This window comes from Moschus berezovskii, chromosome 10, assembly GCF_049115385.1.
Source record: "Moschus berezovskii isolate FMDL1 chromosome 10, NW_MosBer_1.0, whole genome shotgun sequence".
Classification (NCBI taxonomy): domain Eukaryota; kingdom Metazoa; phylum Chordata; class Mammalia; order Artiodactyla; family Moschidae; genus Moschus; species Moschus berezovskii.
In genome coordinates this window covers 95,539,286-95,558,091 of record NC_142469.1, presented here as the reverse complement: position 1 = coordinate 95,558,091, position 18,806 = coordinate 95,539,286, and the positions used below count along the sequence as shown (strand labels likewise).

At 41.8% G+C, this 18,806-nt stretch overlaps 1 protein-coding gene across 5 annotated transcripts in view; it reads left to right on the top strand.

The window, feature by feature from the left end:
* RMND1 (required for meiotic nuclear division 1 homolog) overlaps positions 1-15,467 on the top strand; it is a 34,371-nt gene extending 18,904 nt beyond the window's left edge. For 2 of the 5 annotated variants that reach the window (XM_055432798.2, XM_055432797.2), the window contains exons 6-12: positions 183-283; positions 2,290-2,396; positions 3,344-3,408; positions 4,200-4,276; positions 6,603-6,723; positions 14,651-14,767; positions 15,254-15,467. In XM_055432798.2, the coding sequence (XP_055288773.1) occupies positions 183-283; positions 2,290-2,396; positions 3,344-3,408; positions 4,200-4,276; positions 6,603-6,723; positions 14,651-14,767; positions 15,254-15,295 (630 nt within the window). In that variant the 3' untranslated portion in view covers positions 15,296-15,467. The other 3 variants (XM_088840826.1, XM_088840825.1, XM_088840827.1) reach the window with 3 other exon arrangements.
* The last annotated feature ends 3,339 nt before the right edge of the window (positions 15,468-18,806 follow it).

The window sequence follows — 18,806 nt, the reverse complement described above, 5'->3', positions numbered from 1 at the left end:
CTGTGTTTTCCAAATGTAGCAACAAATGGATGTATCCTTCCAGTTAGTTTAGCGTCACCATGAGTTTGCTTTTCCTTAAAACCTGAAGAACAAAACAAACATCATTAAATGTAATTTTTAAAATGTTAAAACCATCGCTGAGGGGTCAGGATAATTTCAGGTTAATCTTCCTTTTCTTCTAGATGAAGCATGTGATGCAAGTTCTGGAAAAACATGAAATTCAGCCCTATGAAATTGCGTTGGTTCACTGGGAAAATGAAGAGCTTAACTACACAAAAACCGAGTAAGCACCTTTTTATCAAATTTACGAAACAGGCACTTGAAATAACTGGGGAAAGCAGTAGAGAAGATGAAGTCTTTATGAATTTGGAGACAAATTTTAAGGAAAAAAGCTATTAATACACCCAGAAAGCCAAAGCAATTAATATTAGTGGACAGACAATTTTTTAACTTCTCAGGCTACCCATAAATTAAAACAAGTAGATAGTATAACCCCAAAATAATGTTTCCTAAATAGCTGAAATGAGTAAAAAGTAGTGTGCCTTCATCAGAATGAACCTGTCAAATTATTCTAGTAACGTTTTTTTCTTAAGTAAATCCTTTTTGCTTTTTTCCCATTGATTTTGAGTATAAAAAGTATTAGGTATAATGAGGGGGTGCTCTCAGGGAACCACTCACAGGAATAGAGGTGCCTGCAAGAAGTGGGGGCCTGCTATACGTGCTCAGGTCAAAGGTTTGGGGAGACAGCATCCTGGCTGATTTTCCTGTCCCAGCAAGGGCACAAAAATGAGGAGAGGTGTTAGGGTGGAGAGAGCAGGCAGTGGGAACAGGATTAAAAGGTCTTTATTCTCAAGGAGGTACCTATCTAGTGGAATGTGAGAGGGGGTCGGGGGGAGGGGGGGAGAAAGGAAGTGCTGAGAAAGGAAGTGACGCAATCAGAGCTGTAGGGAAATTTGGAAGAGATACCAGCTATAGAAAGAGTAGATGGGCTAAGAGCCAAGTGCTCATTGCCAGCGATGAGCTTTCCCGAATCATTTCATCCGACCCAGTCGCCAGGATTTTGGCGAACCAGCTTTCGGGTGAGCTTCAGAGACGCTAGGTACCTTACTCGTGAGTGAGGACCCAGGCCCACGGTGGGTGCGGAAGAAAGCGATGGTGTGAGCCGAGGACGTGACAGATGAGGAGCCAGTAGAACTGTTACTCATTTTATCCATGATTAAGCCCATGGCCTTGTGGCCACGTTCCCCATCAGTTCTCCTCCCATGGTCTGCCTGCAGCCCGCACTGTGACTTGCTGGGCATTGTCCCACACACACAGCTGTAGGTGTGCACACACGCACACCCATCTCACAGCCTCTAGAGGTTCGAGTCCTTGACTCAGTCTTGGAGTCAGATTTGGTTTCATCAGAAGAGACCATCCTCACCTCCACTAACGCGGTGGGTGTGTGAGTCCTGCCTGTGACCCAGGTGCTAGCTGTCTCTCTGTGTGGGCCGAGCTCCTTCATAAAGCGTCTCATCAGCCCTGCCCTCTTTCTCGTGTCTTCTGTTTTCGCCCACCTGAGGCTGTTAGAGCGGATTCTGCCCTCTCCCTCCCTCCTCATCCAGCTCCCTTTATCTGTCTCTTCTGGTCTCACATCTCTCCTGAAGGTTTAGCCTGTCCTTTTCCTCTTTGCTTGTGATGCTTATATCCCCAAATTCCCTTCCTTCCCTGCCTCCCCAGTCATTCCAGAATTGTCTACATATGCATCTTAATTTTTCATAACTGCGCGATCTCCCTCCCCATCCCTACCACATTGAGGTGATTCTAGATTATACTGTGTATAGTTACATATTCAGCATTTCTTCACTTAGCAAATTATTGTAACCATTTTCCGTATTCTACTAAATGTCCTTTCAAAACATGCTTGTTTATTTTTGTGCCAAATTCCTGTAGATGAACTGTTCTCCTTCAACACTCAAGTTTCTTTCCTGATTTAGTAATATTAAACATTTGACCATAAAAAGTTTTCTGTACACAGATCTTTCTTCGCATCTTTCATTATTTCCTTAGGATAAATTCTTCGAAGTGGAATTACTTGGATCATAGGGTATGAAAACATTTGTGAGACTTGATACAAGTTGCCAAAATGGCTGCTGCTAAGTCACTTCAGTCGTGTCCAACTCTGTGCGACCCCATAGACGGCAGCCCACCAGGCTCCCCCGTCCCCTCTAGAAAGATTATAAGGTGACTTTTTCAGAAGAGATAAAGTACTTTTCAAGATTTAGAAAATGCTTTTTCTTTTTTCCTTAGGGGGCAGTCAAAACTTCACAGAGGGGAAATCCGGTTAAATTCAGAGCTGGATTTAGATGACGCCATTCTGGAGAAATTTGCTTTCTCAAATGCCCTTTGCCTCTCGGGTAAGTTACTATTATTTATCAGAGAAGGTATCACAAAGTGTTAGTTTCATCCAGGAAGTTAAAGGATTTAGTAGGCTGTGTCATGTTTTCACAGAGTACTTCAGCAAAGCCTTATAATTCCTTTTTCTTTTTTGTATTCCCAAAGAATATATATATATAGTATAGAGTATAAAATACAGTATCCATGCTACAGTTACGCATTCCTTATTAACTGTACTGATAAAGCTTACCTGTCCAAGAATACTTTTATATTATCGTTGCTGTTGTTATCATCACTCCTTTGTTCTCTCCACTTCTGTCTAAGATTGCTGGTCTTAGGCTGTCTCTAATCCAGGCAGAGAAAGCTCAGCCTCGTGTGATTGGGCCCAGGCCTCTTTGTAGAAAAGTACACCCTGGTTTTTCACAATAATGGGACAGAGGGTCACAGTGGCTCTCAGTTTTTCTGGAAAGATCCATACACCTGTATGAAACTGCGGAAGTTCTCCAAGAAAGGTTCCTGCCACCAGTCTATACCAGGCTGCTCGGGTGGTTTGTGCATACCAGCCAGGAGCTTCAGGACTTCTGAGCTGTACCCGCTGCCCAGAGGAGCGGAAGGGAAGGCCAGAAGAGTCTGGTTCCTGCCCCAGCTACAGAGCCACCTTCATTCCAGGGCGTAGCTCATCCTCTGGGCTTCTGAGTGCAGTATGAGAAAATCAGGGATTTTACCCAGTGTAGCTTTGATCTGCCAGCAGAGCTTGGAAACTGACTCACTTTCCTCTAGCTCTTTCTGCTTAGTGCCCTCTTTTGTAATATAATAAGTAACTGTTCTAAAATGTCAGTTTCATATGTTTTGGACATCTGCTTCTTAAACTACTGTTAAATGGCAGTGAAGGTACTGAGCAGTTTTGCGTTTTGTGGAAATATAATTGTGATGATAAATGTTCCATCATTAATCTTTTTTTCTCTAGTGAAACTTGCTATCTGGGAAGCATCACTGGATAAATTTGTTGAATCTATTCAGTCAATTCCAGAGGTAATTACACCAATTTTATGCTTGTTTTCAAGGATTGAGTTCTGTTGGGGAAAAATACAAATTTCACACTATAATGATGAATTTAGAAGTACAACAAAGTAGTAATGATTGGTAAGAAAGCTACACTGAATTTAAGGAGAAAAAAAAATCAAGTTACATATAAAATGATAAAGTAAGAAACCTTTTAAAACTTAAAATTCAAATTTTGTGTGTTTATTAGTTGCTCAGTCATGTCCAACTCTTTGTGACTCCATGGACTTGTTGCCCCCCAGGCTCCTCGATCCGTGGAATTTTTCAGGCAGGAATACTGCAGTGGGTACCATTTCCTCCTCCAGAGGATCTTACCAACCCAGGAATCAAAGATTCTGTGTCTCCTGCATTAGCAGGCAGATTCTTCATCACTGAGCCACCTGGGAAGCCAAAATTCAAATTAGCTTTCTCTAATGGTATAATATTTTTAATGTAACTGAATTGAAAGGAAATAAAATGAAATGTTTCCTGTTAAGGAAATTGTGACCACTTTTCTCGATTAAAGAAACAAGTGTTTTGACAAGTTCTGAGAAAAGCAGTAGCATGAAAAATGCGTCTATAGTTACATCAGAATTTCAAACTACATATGTTAAAAATCATGCCTACTGTAGTTAGTTTTGTTTTTACTATGGAGGAATAGTTGTACTTGGGAAAAGAGCCCCTGATTTTTCAATAAGAGATTAGGAATGTACATCTTAGAACATGCTGGTGTGAAGGGATGCGTGTGTATGTATGTGTCTCTCTCTCCCCCTCCCAAATAGGCTTTAAAAGCTGGGAAGAAAGTGAAACTATCTCATGAAGAAGTTATGCAGAAAATGGGTGAACTCTTTGCCCTAAGGTAAAATTTTCTCTGTAAATGATGTACTTCGTATATTTCACAATCAGCAGAAAATATCCCTGTACGGTAAAGAACAAGCATTTGTACCTTAATGGGAATTGCAGCTGTTTTTATTTCATTTGTTATAAGCATGAAGAACTCTGACTCATTAGAAGCAGCTGGGCTGTGTTAGGGCTTTACTGGAAGAGATTCTGCCTGTGCAAGAGACCACAATTAATCTACAATAAACCTCCATCAGAGTAGGTGTTCTCCGAAGGTGGGAAGGCATTCTAGAACTTGAACAATGGGATTCTCAGCACAAGTCTGTCACTGTATCATAACTCCGAATAGACCTAATTGCTACAGAAAAGTGATGTATCATCTTTCACCGACTCTGAGACACCATGCCATAGGAAAGTGAAAATGCTACCAGCTAGCATATGAGACAATGCTTTTTTAATCACAATTTTAATTTTGTGCTTCCTGAAATAGCTCTTTTAGTCTTACTTAGATGTAGATTTATCATTTTAGGTATTCCCAGGCATACATAAAAAGGAAAACATGAGGGAAGTAAGTTGTCTAAGGCAATGACAGCTGAGTCGCAACTGCCACCTGTAAGGCATCATCACTTTTAAAGATGCCTCCGTTTTCAGAGATGTTAAAAGTGGGAAGAGCAGTGTCTTAAAACTGATGAGATACAACAGTGCATCATTTAAAATTAAATTAATGGCCTTCAGTTTATTTTATTCTTGTAGCTTTCCCAGGATTTATGGAGTGAAACGTCCTGAATCTTGGGGTTTTTCTCACCAGGCAGCATTCTCCGTGCTTCGGCCCTTCCGTGTGTGGGATGAGTGACTGGGGTTTGTTGTCAGTAGTGTAGCTAAGGGTTGTTGTCCCACATTTTCCTTAGGTATTAAAACTTGGCTTGGTGAGAAGTGGGCCAGCGTCCCATCACCCATGCCTTCCTCATAGCTCAGGGACCCCAACTCAGGACACCAACAAAATTAAAAACCCCAATGTCAGGAGCATTCTGCAGCCCATCTAAAGCCTCGAGCTTGCTAAGAAGTGGGATACAGAGACTTCTCTCTCCTCTGCTCTTAATGATGCGAGCAGAATTCCATATAGTGAATTACTATATCAAAACTCAGAAATTAGGACTAAATATGTTTAGGTTTGTGAATAGTTTCTCTAGAGCCTTACTGTTCTTATCCTAAGTTTTCTTCGCTTTACAATAAGAGTGCTTATGTATTATTCAAAGGAATATGGTGAGTCTGTGAAGAGATACAGAAGTAGAAATGTGGCAGGTTATATCAGGTGAGAAATTGTCATAAATTACAGATATGGTATGATCCCACTTGCAGACAAACAGCATAGATATTCATATGCATCTTGATGTGTGTACATCCTGCCAGACATGTAGGTGTGTGCGCACATGTGTGTGCAAAGAAGCGGATCCTGCAGGACAACAGCAGTGTTGGCAGGGCCTAAAGGAACTAAGTTGTGGTGTTAGGGTAAAGGGCCTACCGGTGTTTTCTGAATTCCTCTCCAGGGTTTTTCTTTTTTATAGTGAAAAACTATTTCTGTGTTACTTGTACAGTGTAAATTTTATTTTAAAAACAAGCTCAGGCTTCATATCTAAAAGGGTAGAAATAGAGAGACTTTTCTTATCCAGTGTTTGATCAAACACTGGAAGGACACTGAGGAAACCAGTAGTCATGTGAGTACCTATCCACACACACCCATGCGTGCGTGTGTAACAAACTTGAATGAAAAAAGAAGCTTCAGAGTTTTTTACATTGGGTTTTCTTTTATGTACTTCATAACTGTCAGTGTAAATATTGAATTAATTTGGTTGCAGATTTTGAAATTTTTTGTTTACATGTTTCACAGAAGTAGTATAAGAATCAGCATTCAAAACTTTTTTATAAAACACCATATAAATAAGAAATTAAACATATTTACAAAACAGAAATAACTCACAGACATAGAAAACAACCTTGTGGTTACCAGTGGGGATGGGGGAGATAAATTAGAGGTTTGGGATTAACATATGCACATTGCTGTATGTAAAACAGGTAAACTACAAGCTCCTACTGTGTAGCACAGCCACTGTACTCAATATCTTGTAATAACCTATAATGGAAAAGAACTGAAAGAGAATATATATAGAGAGATGTATCTATGTATGTATAATTGAATCACTTTGCTGTACACTTGAAACTAACACAACACTGTAAATTAACTACACTCCAATCAATGAATAAATATCTTCGAAGAAGAGAAAATAGAGACCATGATTTTTTAATTCGAGATAAAAATTAAGAGTTATGATTTTCCTTTTTTTAAGACACCGTATAAACTTGAGTTCAGACTTCTTGATCACTCCCGATTTCTACTGGGACAGAGAAAATCTGGAAGAACTTTATGATAAAACGTGTCGGTTCCTCAGCATTACTCGTAGAGTTAAGGTATGTGTTTTGCACTTCTGCTGAGAGAGGAGGACACGGTGTCAGCTCTAAGTTGAATGATAATGTGAAGAGAATTTTTAAATTAAGTAAACGTTTTTAACTGCTTTTGGAGAAATGTCTCTTTTGACTTCTAGACAGATCTCTAGATTTCCCAAGGATATTCTGAGTTTTACTGTAGAGGCTCAGTAAGATTGGTGAGCGTCTGGAGGCCTAGTAGTCCAGTAGGGAGTTTCTCATCCAGTTTCAAGCAAGAGTTTGTGAGGTCCAGAACTTCACTGGCCACAGCGAGAATAAGAATGGAACTTTAAAAAGAATCCTTTAAGACAGACGAAGTGGTTGGCGTGGGGAGAGAGAAGAGTAAGGATGCCTGGTGTTTGCTGTGGGCAACAGGTAGAAAGATGGCAGACATAGAAAGGTTGGGGGGAGGAGGAACCGCCATGTTTGAGATACGTGGAGAGTACAGTAGCAAGAGAGCAGCCAGTTAGAACCGTCACAAGAGCACTTAGAAGCATGGAAGCCAAGCTGAGGAGAGAGGCAGCTGATGGAATGGTGGACTGATGGACATGGGTGGAGGTGGTCATGACGGAGGTAAGCCCCATGGTGAGAGAGAGTTGAAAACACACTGGATGTTGGTATCGTGTGTGCTTATGGTTCTGTAACATTTAATCACATGTGTAGATCCAGGTAACCACAAGGTCTGGATACAGGGCTGTCCTGTGACCACAAAGATCTGCCTTGTGCTTGTCTCTTTATAGTAACACCACCATCCCTCTCCCACCATCCCTAACCCTGGGCAGTGACTAATCTATTCCCCAGCTCTGTAATTTTGTCATTTCGGGATTATTATATAAATAGAACCGTCCTGTGTTTCTTTTAAAATGGGCTTTTTTCAATGAGTATAACACCTTTGAGATCCCTCCAAGTCATTGTCTGTATCAACCCCTGCCTTCCTATGAGCTACCTAGACATTTGGAGGGAATTCCATTTTGATTCATCTGTATCATTTTTTAGTATGTCTCTCTGCATAGGTATGTGGTGGTTGCTTTAGGTAATCCATTATGCATACCTTTATCACAATCCACTTTTCAACATTTCGCCAGACTGAACCAAGTAGGGAAACTGTACGACATGTATATCCCTCTACTGCCCACTTAGAGAACTTCAATGTTTTAGTTTTTGCTTCGACCGTCAGCATAATTCAGAAGACTCAAGAGTAGAAGGAAATTCTCTCATATGTACCCATATTTTATTCTTTCCGTTGTTCTTTTTTTTTCTTCAATGATGTTCTAAGATTTCTTTTTCTGTTGTTTGCTTTCTATTCCAAGAACATTCTTCAGCCATTCTTTCGCGGTAAGTCTACAAAAGCATAGTATAGTTTTTCTTCATCTGAGGATATTTAGACTTCCCCTTCATTCCTGAAGGATCTTTTTTTCCCTCGATGAAGGATTCCAAGTGACAATTCTTTTCTTTCAACACCTAAAAATTACTGTCCCACTTTCTTCTGGTCTTCATGGTTTCTGAGGGGAAATCTGCTCTATCTCTGTGACATGAATCTCAGATCTTTAGTTACACTGCAATGAGTCTTTGAGGCTGTCTTCTCTTTTTTTCCTAATCTTTTCAATAAATAGTGCTAGAACAATTGGATAGCCATATGTAAAAAAAAAAAATGATGAGCCCTAGTCTTGTCTTTACACCATTTCTAAATGAATTAGAGACCTTTAAATATAAAAGGTAAAATTAAAAAAGCTCAGGAAGAAAATATAGGGAAAAAGGCCTCGACCTTGGAGAAGGCAAAGATTTGTTAGGACAGAAAAAAAAAAAAATCATGAACCTTACAGAAAGAATTTGATAAGCTGAACTTCATCAAAACTAAAACCACTGATCTTTGAAAGATGCTCTTTAGAATATGAAAGGGCGGGGACTTCCCTGGTGGTCCAGTGGCTAAGACTCCGTGCTGCCCATGCAGAGGGTCTGGGTTGGCTCCCTGGTCAGGGAACTCGATTCCACATGCTGCAGCTGAAAATCCCTCTTGCCTCAGTGAAGACTGATAATCCCTTGTGCCCCAGCTAAGTCCAGGTGCAGCCAAATAAATATTTTTTAATTAAAAGAACAATATGAAAAGGCAGATCACAGATACATTGAGAATATTTCCTCCCACAGGCTGGGAGGAAATATTCTCAATATATAACCTGACAAAAGACTTACCCAGAAGAACTCTTTCTGCTCAAAAAGACAAAAAATGGGCAAAAAGATCTGAACTGACATCTCACAAAATATGCAAATGGTTAAATGATTGTGAGAGGATGCTCAGTGCTACTTTCTGTCAGGGAAGTGCAAATTAAACATACAGTGCAGTGTCACTACACACACATTAGAATGACTAAAAAGGACTGACGATCCCATGTGTCAGGAGGGATGTGGAGCAAATGGAAGTTTCATACGTGACTTTGTGAGAATATACATTGGTACAACCGCTTTCCAAAACAGCCCGGCAGTTCCTCAGAAATGTAATTATGTTACTGTATGATCCAACAGTTGCGATCCTGAGTATTTATTCATGAGAAATGAAAACATATGTGCTCACAGTGATTTGTACCTGCATCTTCATAGCAGCTTTAGTCATAATAGCCAAAAACTGAAAACAATCAAATGGTCATTAATAGCTGAATGGATAAAGAAACTGTGGGACAGTCATACAGTGGAATACCACTCAGCAGTAAAAAGCATTCCTGATCCATGCAGCAGCATGGATGAGTATCAGGATCATTATGCTGAGTGAAAAAAATTCCTATATATAGGAAATTCTAGAAAGGCTAACTTGTAGTTACAGAAAATAGATCAGTGGTTCCCCGGAGCAGTAGGTTTCAGAGGGGCACAGGGATTTGGGGTGATAGAAATGTCACTTCCATGGTTGTATATCTTTCATAAGTCTTCAAACTGTATATACTTAGAATGGAGACAAGGGCACTTTCAGTTCAGTTCAGTTCAGTTCAGTCGCTCAGTCGTGTCCGACTCTCCGCGACCCCATGAATCACAGCACGCCAGACCTCCCTGTCCATCACCAACTCCCGGAGTTCACTCAAACTCATGTCCACAGAGTCGGTGATGCCATCCAGCCATCTCATTCTCTGTCGTCCCCTTCTCCTCCCGCCCCCAACCTTTCCCAGCATCAGACTCTTTTCCAGTGAGTCAACTCGTCACATGAGGTGGCCAAAGTATTGCAGTTTCAGCTTTAGCATCAGTCCTTCCAATGAACACCCAGGATCGATCTCCTTTAGAATGGACTGGTTGGATCTCCTTGCAGTCCAAGGGACTCTCAAGAGTCTTCTCAAACAGCACAGTTCAAAAGCATCAATTCTTCGGCACTTTACTGTATATAAATTATGCCTCAAGGAAAATTTGGAAATAAAGCCTCTTGTGAGAATTCTTTAATGACATTAAACAGAAGCATCAACCTTGCTGAGCAGCGGTACTTACTAGAGACGAATTTGAAAGTGCTCAAGAGTTAGGGCTCTTGGATGTCTCCCCTTTTTCTCTTGGAATGAAGATGTTTGGTGGAACCCTGATTGCTGGGATGAAGTATACAGATTATTGCCAACAAGCAAATGTAGACCCTTTCTGATAACCGGCCTGCAGTGCTGAGCTGGGTCAGTAACAGTTGCTGAGCAATAACGAAGATAAACCCGCTGCATGGCAAGTGTGAACTCAGACATCCTACCCTCGTTCTGTTTCCTTCCTCACATCTTCCGTTCCGTTCCGTCCCGTTGCTCAGTCGTGTCCGACGCTATGCGACCCCGTGGACTGTAGCCTACCAGGCTTCTCCATCCATGGGATTCTCCAGGCAAGAATACTGGAGTGGGTTACCGTTTCCTTCTCCAGGGGATCTTCCCGACCCAGGGATCAAACCCAGGTCTCCTGCATTGGAGGCAGACGCTTTAACCTCTGAGCCACCAGGGAATCCTCACATCTTGGCATCCTTTTATATCGATGCCTGCGGTGTCCTTTGCACGTCCCTCGTGGACAGGAGGACAGGAAAAGAGCCTAGGATCACAGTCACTGACAATGAAGGTGATTTAAGCAGGAAACATCCTGCATGTGTGGCCCAGAGAAGAGGCAGAAAGACAGGAATGTCTTTTAGGAACTTGGAATGAACACTGTGTTCAACGTGAGTCACAGCTGAAGATGAGAAATGTCAACACAGGATCAATCATGAACGTAGATGTGAAGTGATGAAATCAACTAGCTGAAAGATCACAGAGCCAAGTAGGAAGGGGAACCCTGGAGAAAGTGCCATTGCGTCTTCACCACGCAGCCGGAGTGGATATCCTAAGAGGGCACGTGGGGCTCACCAGAGACGGTGCGCCCCGGAGTGGCTAGGCTTTGTCCACACCCAGTGTAGGGAAGTCGACTCTGCAGCCCTGGGGCAGGTGGGCAGGGTTCCCTCAGTCCCACTACTGGAAGAGTCCTGGAACATGTCTGTTCTGTGGTATTTTTAAGAAAAAAAAATTTTATGTGAGCTCTGCTGCTGCTGCTGCTGCTGCTGCTGCTGCTGCTAAGTCACTTCAGTCGTGTCCGACTCTGTGTGACCCCATAGACGGCAGCCCATCAGGCTCCCCCGTCCCTGGGATTCTCCAGGCAAGAACACTGGAGTGGGTTGCCATTTCCTTCTCCAATGTGTGAAAGTGAAAAGGGAAAGTGAAGTCGCTCAGTCATGTCTGACTCGTAGCGACCGCATGGACTGCAGCCTACCAGGCTCCTCCGTCCATGGGATTTTCTAGGCAAGAGTACTGGAGTGGCTTGCCGTTGCCTTCTCCGATGTGAGCTCTATGCAGCTATAATGCTGATTTCTGAATCCTTAACCAAGCACCCAGGAGAATGTATGCATTACACTTAATCAGTGCTGTAAATAAGTGAAAAGTAATTCGGGTAGTGTCCTGAAGAATAAAAATAAAAGTATGTTTAAATTTGGCACCGCCTGCCTCTCTGCTTCTGCAGTACTTCGTTCACATTCCTTGGGGGCTTCCCTGGTGGCTCAGACGGTAAAGAATCTGCCTGCAATGAGGGAGACCCAGGTTCGATCTCTGGGTCAGGAAGATCCCCTGGAGAAGGGAATGGCAACCCACTCCAGTGTTCTTGCCTGGAGAATCCCATGGACAGAGGAGCCTGGAGGGCTACAGTTGTTGGGGTTGCAGAGTCGGACACGACTGAGCAACTAACACACTTTCTTGGGGGCAGCAGTTCACGCACCACACCGTACTGATCTAGCGAAGTGTACAGGTTTAGTTCCTGGTAAGAACCCCCTTCCCACCTTCCCAGTGTAGTTTCTCAAGGCAAGGTGAGAGCACCTCCGTGTGTCTGCCTCTTCTTACAAGGATGTTAATTTAAACTCCATCTAAACTTAATCACCACCCACAAAGACCTCATCTCTGGATACCATCAAACTGGAGGTTGAGGCTTCAGCATGAATTTGAGGGGACAAACCATTCCACCCATATTACCAGCGGTCCCTGGAAGTCCACTTTAATTTTTCTTTAGAAGCTAAAGGGCTTACCTAGAGGTCCAGTGGTTAAGACTGGGTTTCCTCTGCAGGGGGCACAGGTTTGATTCCTGGTTGGGGAGCTAAGATCCTACATGTTGCCAGCAACCGAGCCCGTGTTCTGCCCACGAGAAGGCTGTGTGCACGCTGAAGCTGAAGCAAGTCTGAGCGCCGCCACAGAGACCTCGCGCGGTCAAAAGGAAGAGTTAATGCCGTTTTTAAAATCGTCGTTTGAGAAATGCTAAATTTAACACCAAGAAGGAAACCAGTAAGATGGTGTTTTATAGACAGAAATGCGGGCAGAGCAGTTTAAAAGGGAGGCATTGTGCTTACAAATAGGTTTTGAAATGTTTGCCAAAATTTTGGTGATATCCAAAGAAATAAATAACAGTAAAGCAAGAAATTCGGGCAGAGGAGAAATCGGGATTAACCATTTGTATTTGGGACTTATCAAAAAGGTTTTCTTGAATCAGTCTTTCTTAAAATGTGGGATACATACACTTGTGTAAGAGATGAACTTAGGTTAACACATGGACCCTGAAATAACATGTAGGCCTGGAAGCAAGTAACACTTGTGTTCCACGTTGAAGAGAAACGCTGTAGTGTGGCTTTCATGGCTCTCGACTGGCCCTCTGATGTGTAAGCTCACACTTTCCCAAGCATCAGGCTCAACTTTGTGCAGCCAACACCATTTCACATCATGCAGATTTTCCGCTGTGTTTTTTTTTGGCAGTGATGGTTTCCTTCTGAAATAAACAGAATTTCTAAGTCTTTGACTTGAATGCAGTTGGCTCATGTGTATCACAGAAGCGGTGATGGTGGGATGGAAATGACCCCAGTCCAGGAGACATCTCCACAGACCATCTGGGCACGATCGTGCAGAGTGCAGAGCTGGAAGGCAGGAGGGACAAGATCGGGACTCTGGGAAATGTCATCCACATTCAAGGGGAGGTCCGAGAAGTCTCCGAAAAGAAGGATGTCGGAGGCAGGATTTGGTCCCTAGAGGAGAAAAGCCAAAAGGAAGCATGTTTCCAGGTGTCATCAAACACTTGAGTTAACTGAGGTCTTGTAATCTAAGCCAGAAAGGGTGTTAAAGTTACTCACGAGACATCTGGAAGTTTCAGGGGAGTTGAGGTAATATCTACAACTTCTCAGGGCTAAATTGGGTGCTGAGGAAGTGGAGGAAGAAAATGTCCTTAGCCAGAGTTGAAGGAAAATAGAAGAGCGGTGGGTCAGCATTTTGAAAAGAGAAGCAAGCTTACGGCTGAGCATATTATAGACCAAGATCAGGCAGCCAGTAGCAACAGGAAGAGGAAGAAAGGAGGAGGCACTGTTCTGCACATGTATCCAAAGTGGTAACCGCGGGGTGCCCACGGAGTCTGGAGTGGGCAGACACGTGTCACCAGCGTGGCTCCAGGTGTTCGCGCTCGCAGTGCTGTCGCGTCCTTCTCTTTGTGACCCCACGGACTGTAGCTCACCAGGATCTTTCCGTGAATTTTCCAGGCAAGAATACTGGAGTGGGTTGCCATTTCCTACTCTGGGGTTCGCTCTGTGTAATGTTCTGTGCAAAATCGTGGTAAATATGGTGCACTAGCACATTTCAGTCAACCCAGACATGCATCTGTGATTTGTCTCAAATTTCCACCAACCACACCTGCACTCTCAGCATACATACCTCAGAAATTATCAAGGGGAATCCAAAAACTATTTTTAAAAATTTGTCTTCCAGACTCTGTAATTTCCGAAGGAACGTGAGATACAGAGAGATTAAGGAAGTATAGCTTGTCAGTGGCCGCATTCGTCTTTAATACAAGAGTCTGTTTTCTATGAACCCCCCGTTCAACCAGCTTGTAGGACATCAGAAGGCAGAACCTAGGGCGTCTGCAGTTAAGCGTTAAGAGCAGTGCCATCTAGCGGTGATGTGTAGTAGGTCAAGTTTTGTGTTCGGGGAATTTTTGACACTGGGACTTAGAACAGTTTTAGTATTGTATACGGTAATCGTTGTTTTTGCCATCTTAAGGCCATACTAAAAGAATCGTATTTCAAGTTTGCTTTTATTAACTGCTTTAAATTTACCAAGGGCAGTGATGAAAAACTAGGACTCAAAAACTTTCAGATCTTCCATCAAAATCTTACGAATGTAAGAGTTTTGGTATGCCAAGTGTTTTTTGCAGTCACATCTGTGCATTACAAAATGTCCCAGTGGATTCACAGAAAGGAGACAGGTAGCACTGGCAGGTTGCCTTTGGAGAGAGCTGAGGAGCAAGAATTGAAGGGATGATTTCTCACCGCATACCTGTTTGAAACTCGGAAATTTGAAGCAGGCAACTGTTATCTTCAGTGAGTTCGTTTAAATACACGGGGTACTTTCTGAGGTTTTTCCTGCTGCAGGTCATGAATGAAAAGCTTCAGCACTGCATGGAGCTGACAGATCTGATGCGGAATCACCTGACCGAGAAGAGGGCACTCCGCCTGGAATGGATGATCGTCATCCTTATTACCATAGAGGTAAATTAAAACTTTTATGAAAGTAACTTGACAGAAAATAATAGCAGGAAAGAACATGACTTTGTCCTAAATACCTAAGTCTGTTTGCAAATGAGGCAAGTTACAAATGACTGTGGTAAAATTTTGAAAATGCATTAAAGTATGATTTTTGGGAAAGTTCCACATTTTATCTGGCTGTGCTGCGTGGCTTGTGGGATCTTAGTTCCCTGACCAGGAACTGAAAATGGGCCACGGCAGTGAAAGTGCCAAATTGTAACCACTGGATTGCCAGGAAATTCCCTCCTTCTAAGAGATGGCATTTAGAGAGTTCTCGCTGTAAATGTGTAATATACAGCCCAGCAGCAAGCACTTGTGCCTCAGATGTGCAGCTTGCCCAATGGGAGACAAAGTTGTTCTTACTTCAGGAACATTTTTCATTAATCACAATCAGAAGAGTCATCTGAAGTTTGTACCAGTGATCTGTCATAATACTTTTTTATTTGTAAGGTACTGTTTGAACTGGGACGAGTATTTTTTCTGATTAAGTGATGACCAAAGGAAAAGTATCGTTGCAAGAGATACTCGAGTTCTACAATCAAACATTAAGTATCCATCTGCTGAGATATCTTTTGATAGGTATTTTTTCTTAAATCAAGAATTCTTACAATGATCTTTTTCAGTTTCTAGTATTGTTGCTTGAATAAAAACTGTGAAGAACTCAGCATCTGGGTCTATAACACTGGTAATTTGAAAGAATAATGTTCATTTTATATTTTAAAGAACTTTGGATAATCTTGGTATCTGGGAAATTTGGGCATTGCTCCTAACCTTCCCCCAGGGAGTCCCAATCTTGGCCCTAAGAAAACATAACAAAAACACCAGCTCTGAAATATAGAAGATAGGCTTTAATGGCAGAAATTAGCTTTGCATCCTGTTTTCACGTGGCATAAGGGGTCTGCTCACTGGCACTTTCCTTTATTAATCCATACTTTCCATCCTTTCACTACCAAGTTAGTCAAAATATCCTTCCCACAGAGGAACTTTTTCTCACACACTTTAGGGGAATTTAAATTACCAGGTACAAAGATTTTAATCTTTATATGCTATCTTGAATAAAGTCCTTTTTATCTTTAGCTTATTTTTATGCATATTCCCCCCCCCCGCCCTACAACCCTCTCCATCACATGAATTTATTTTTTTTTTCATGTTATATACATATCCAGAGTATTAATGTTCTATATCGGGACACTGTCACTTTACAGCTTAACTGCTACACAGTATGCAGCCAGGACAATACACACGTTATCTGTACCCTCACTGATGAGTAATGTATATTTATTTGCTGGAATAGTGTGGTTACCCATCCTGGTGTGTCTCAGGGCACTGCAGGTATCATTCTTAAGTACCACCAGGTGCCTATGCCAGGGGTACCCAAGGACTTTCCAAGCAACATGTGGGCACAGACAGTTCAAGAACTGCTTTCTAGATCAAGTTCCACACATAAATACTTTCATAAAAATGTTGCGCCTATGCTCACACCTCTAAGCAGTTTATTGAGTCTGCTCTCCATTTTCCCATCTCACAATGTACAGAAGGCATGTCACCCATCTTTATTTTAGTTCAATCCACTATATTTTAAAACCTTTAAGTATATTTAACCTGCAAAGGTCCGTCTAGTCAAGGCTATGGTTTTTCCCGTGGTCATGTATGGATGTGAGAGTTGGACTGTGAAGAAGGCTGATCGCCGAAGAATTGATGCTTTTGAACTGTGGTGTTGGAGAAGACTCTTGACAGTCCCTTGGACTGCAAGGAGATCCAACCAGTCCATTCTAAAGGAGATCAATCCTGGGTGTTCATTGGAAGGACTGATGCTAAAGCTGAAACTGCAATACTTTGGCCAACTCATGGGACGAGTTGACTCACTGGAAAAGACTCTGATGCTGGGAAAGGTTGGGGGCAGAAGAAGGGGACGACCGAGAATGAGATGGCTGGATGGCATCACCGACTCTGTGGACATGAGTCTGAGTGAACTCCGGGAGTTGGTGATGGACAGGGAGGCCTGGCGTGCTGTGATTCATGGGGTCGCGGAGAGTCGGACACGACTGAGCGACTGAGCGACTGAACTGAACCTGCATTTAAGGACTTCCCTGGTGGCTCAGCAGTAAAGAATCCGCCTGCAATGCAGGAGCTGTGGGTTCAATCCTGGGTCAGGAAAGATCCCCTAAATAAGGAGATGGCAACCCACTCCAGTATTCTTGCCTGGGAAATGCCATGGACAGAGGAGCCTGGTGGGCTACAGTCCATGGTGTTGCAGGAGTCTGGACAGGACTTAGTGATTAAACCATCATCATCAACCTGCATTTAAAAATTCTTTAGAAAGCCAAACAAGGTGTTTTTGAGAAAACATTGATTGGGTTATCAAAATGCAAAATACGAAAATGGTTTGTTTCAAATGTTATGTCTTATAAAGAGATTCATTTCCATTATAATGTAACCACAGAGAGACACAAACACTGGGAGGAAAAGAGAGAATGTAGAAACTGTTTATGACTGCCCTATGTCATTTTTAAACAAACTCATGATTTCACTGGGAAAAAAAAGCCAAACAAGGACAATCTGAAATACTGGTCAGCAGAACTTCTTTAATGGAAACCATGTTATCCACCCCTCCATCCCCCATTAAGAGGACATTTCCAATAAAAACTTTCCCTTAAGTATCCATGTGTACAATTTGTTTGGGTCAACTGTGTAATATAATTTTAGTTAACAACAAAGAGAGCACAAACATTTAGTGCATTATGGTCATGGCAAATGTAACACTTCAATTTATACACAGATATGTTACAAAAAACGAGATAACAAAACCTTCATACATAAAAATTTATTAGGATAACATTTTGTGGGGGAAATATAACACAAATAGTCTTTCAAGAAAAAGGAACATTTAATCATTTACTTCTGTTTAAATGGATCATGATGGACATCATTATGGTATTACATTCCACTAAAACATATTAAAGATATGTTATAATCTATATTACTTTATCATATGACTTACAATAATATTTTTTAAATATCAATATTCATGTCAGAAATTATACTTTTCAAGTATTTAAATTTATGATAAAAGCTTAAACTTATTAGGAAGATCACAGCTTCTCTCAGAACAAAATGTCCATGAGATTATACTAGAATATTGAGAGCCTAAGAAATATTGATAATATTCATCAGTGGCTCCGGAAGCACTCCTCAAAATGGTACCAAATTTCTGTCACAAAAGCACAGTGGTTAAGACTCACCTGGGTTTGAATTCTTACACCACACCACCCAGTAGCAATATCATGCTGGGCAAATCACAGAGCCTGTCTGGGCGGCTTTCCTCACCTGTGAAATGGGTTTAACAGTAGCACTACCTCATAGGGCTGCTGTGAGGGTTTAACGGAGTTAACAAATGTCAAGCTATGAGAGTTAACTGTTAGTACATCTGGGTAAAAACCCACATAAGACTCTGAGATTAAATGAAGACTGAATCAAAGGCCCAGCATCCCCCTTGGAATCCTTGGTTACAAAAAGCGGTTCACTTAAATATAAAGCAGTATTTCCACTGTTTAAAATAAACTGCCTCTTCAATGCAAGCCCCAAAAGACCTTTTAAACTCTACACATCTTACATATACCAGGCAGTATTATTTCTAAATTTTTACCCCTTAAGAGCAGTTTTCCCAAATAGGGTCCTCAGGCTTTCAGTGAGTGATTCCTGTGTTCCACAATCAGAACCAGGTTGCTGCTGGGAAATTTTTTTTTTTTTTTACAACTCCAAGGAAGAAATCCTTAGGCTCGTTCAAACCAGAACCACTAAGTTAGAGCCTAGTTATTAATTTCTATACAGGTTTATAGATAAATTTTAAGTAACCTAATCTCAGAAGACTTGATTCTTTCTCCAATCCAACCTATTTTCTCATGCTATCTCCTGCCTTTATCAAGTGTGTGTGTGAGAGAGAGATGTGTGCTGGAAGAAGGTGGTTAAAGAGAAATAGAGGAAGGTTTTACGAATATCTCCA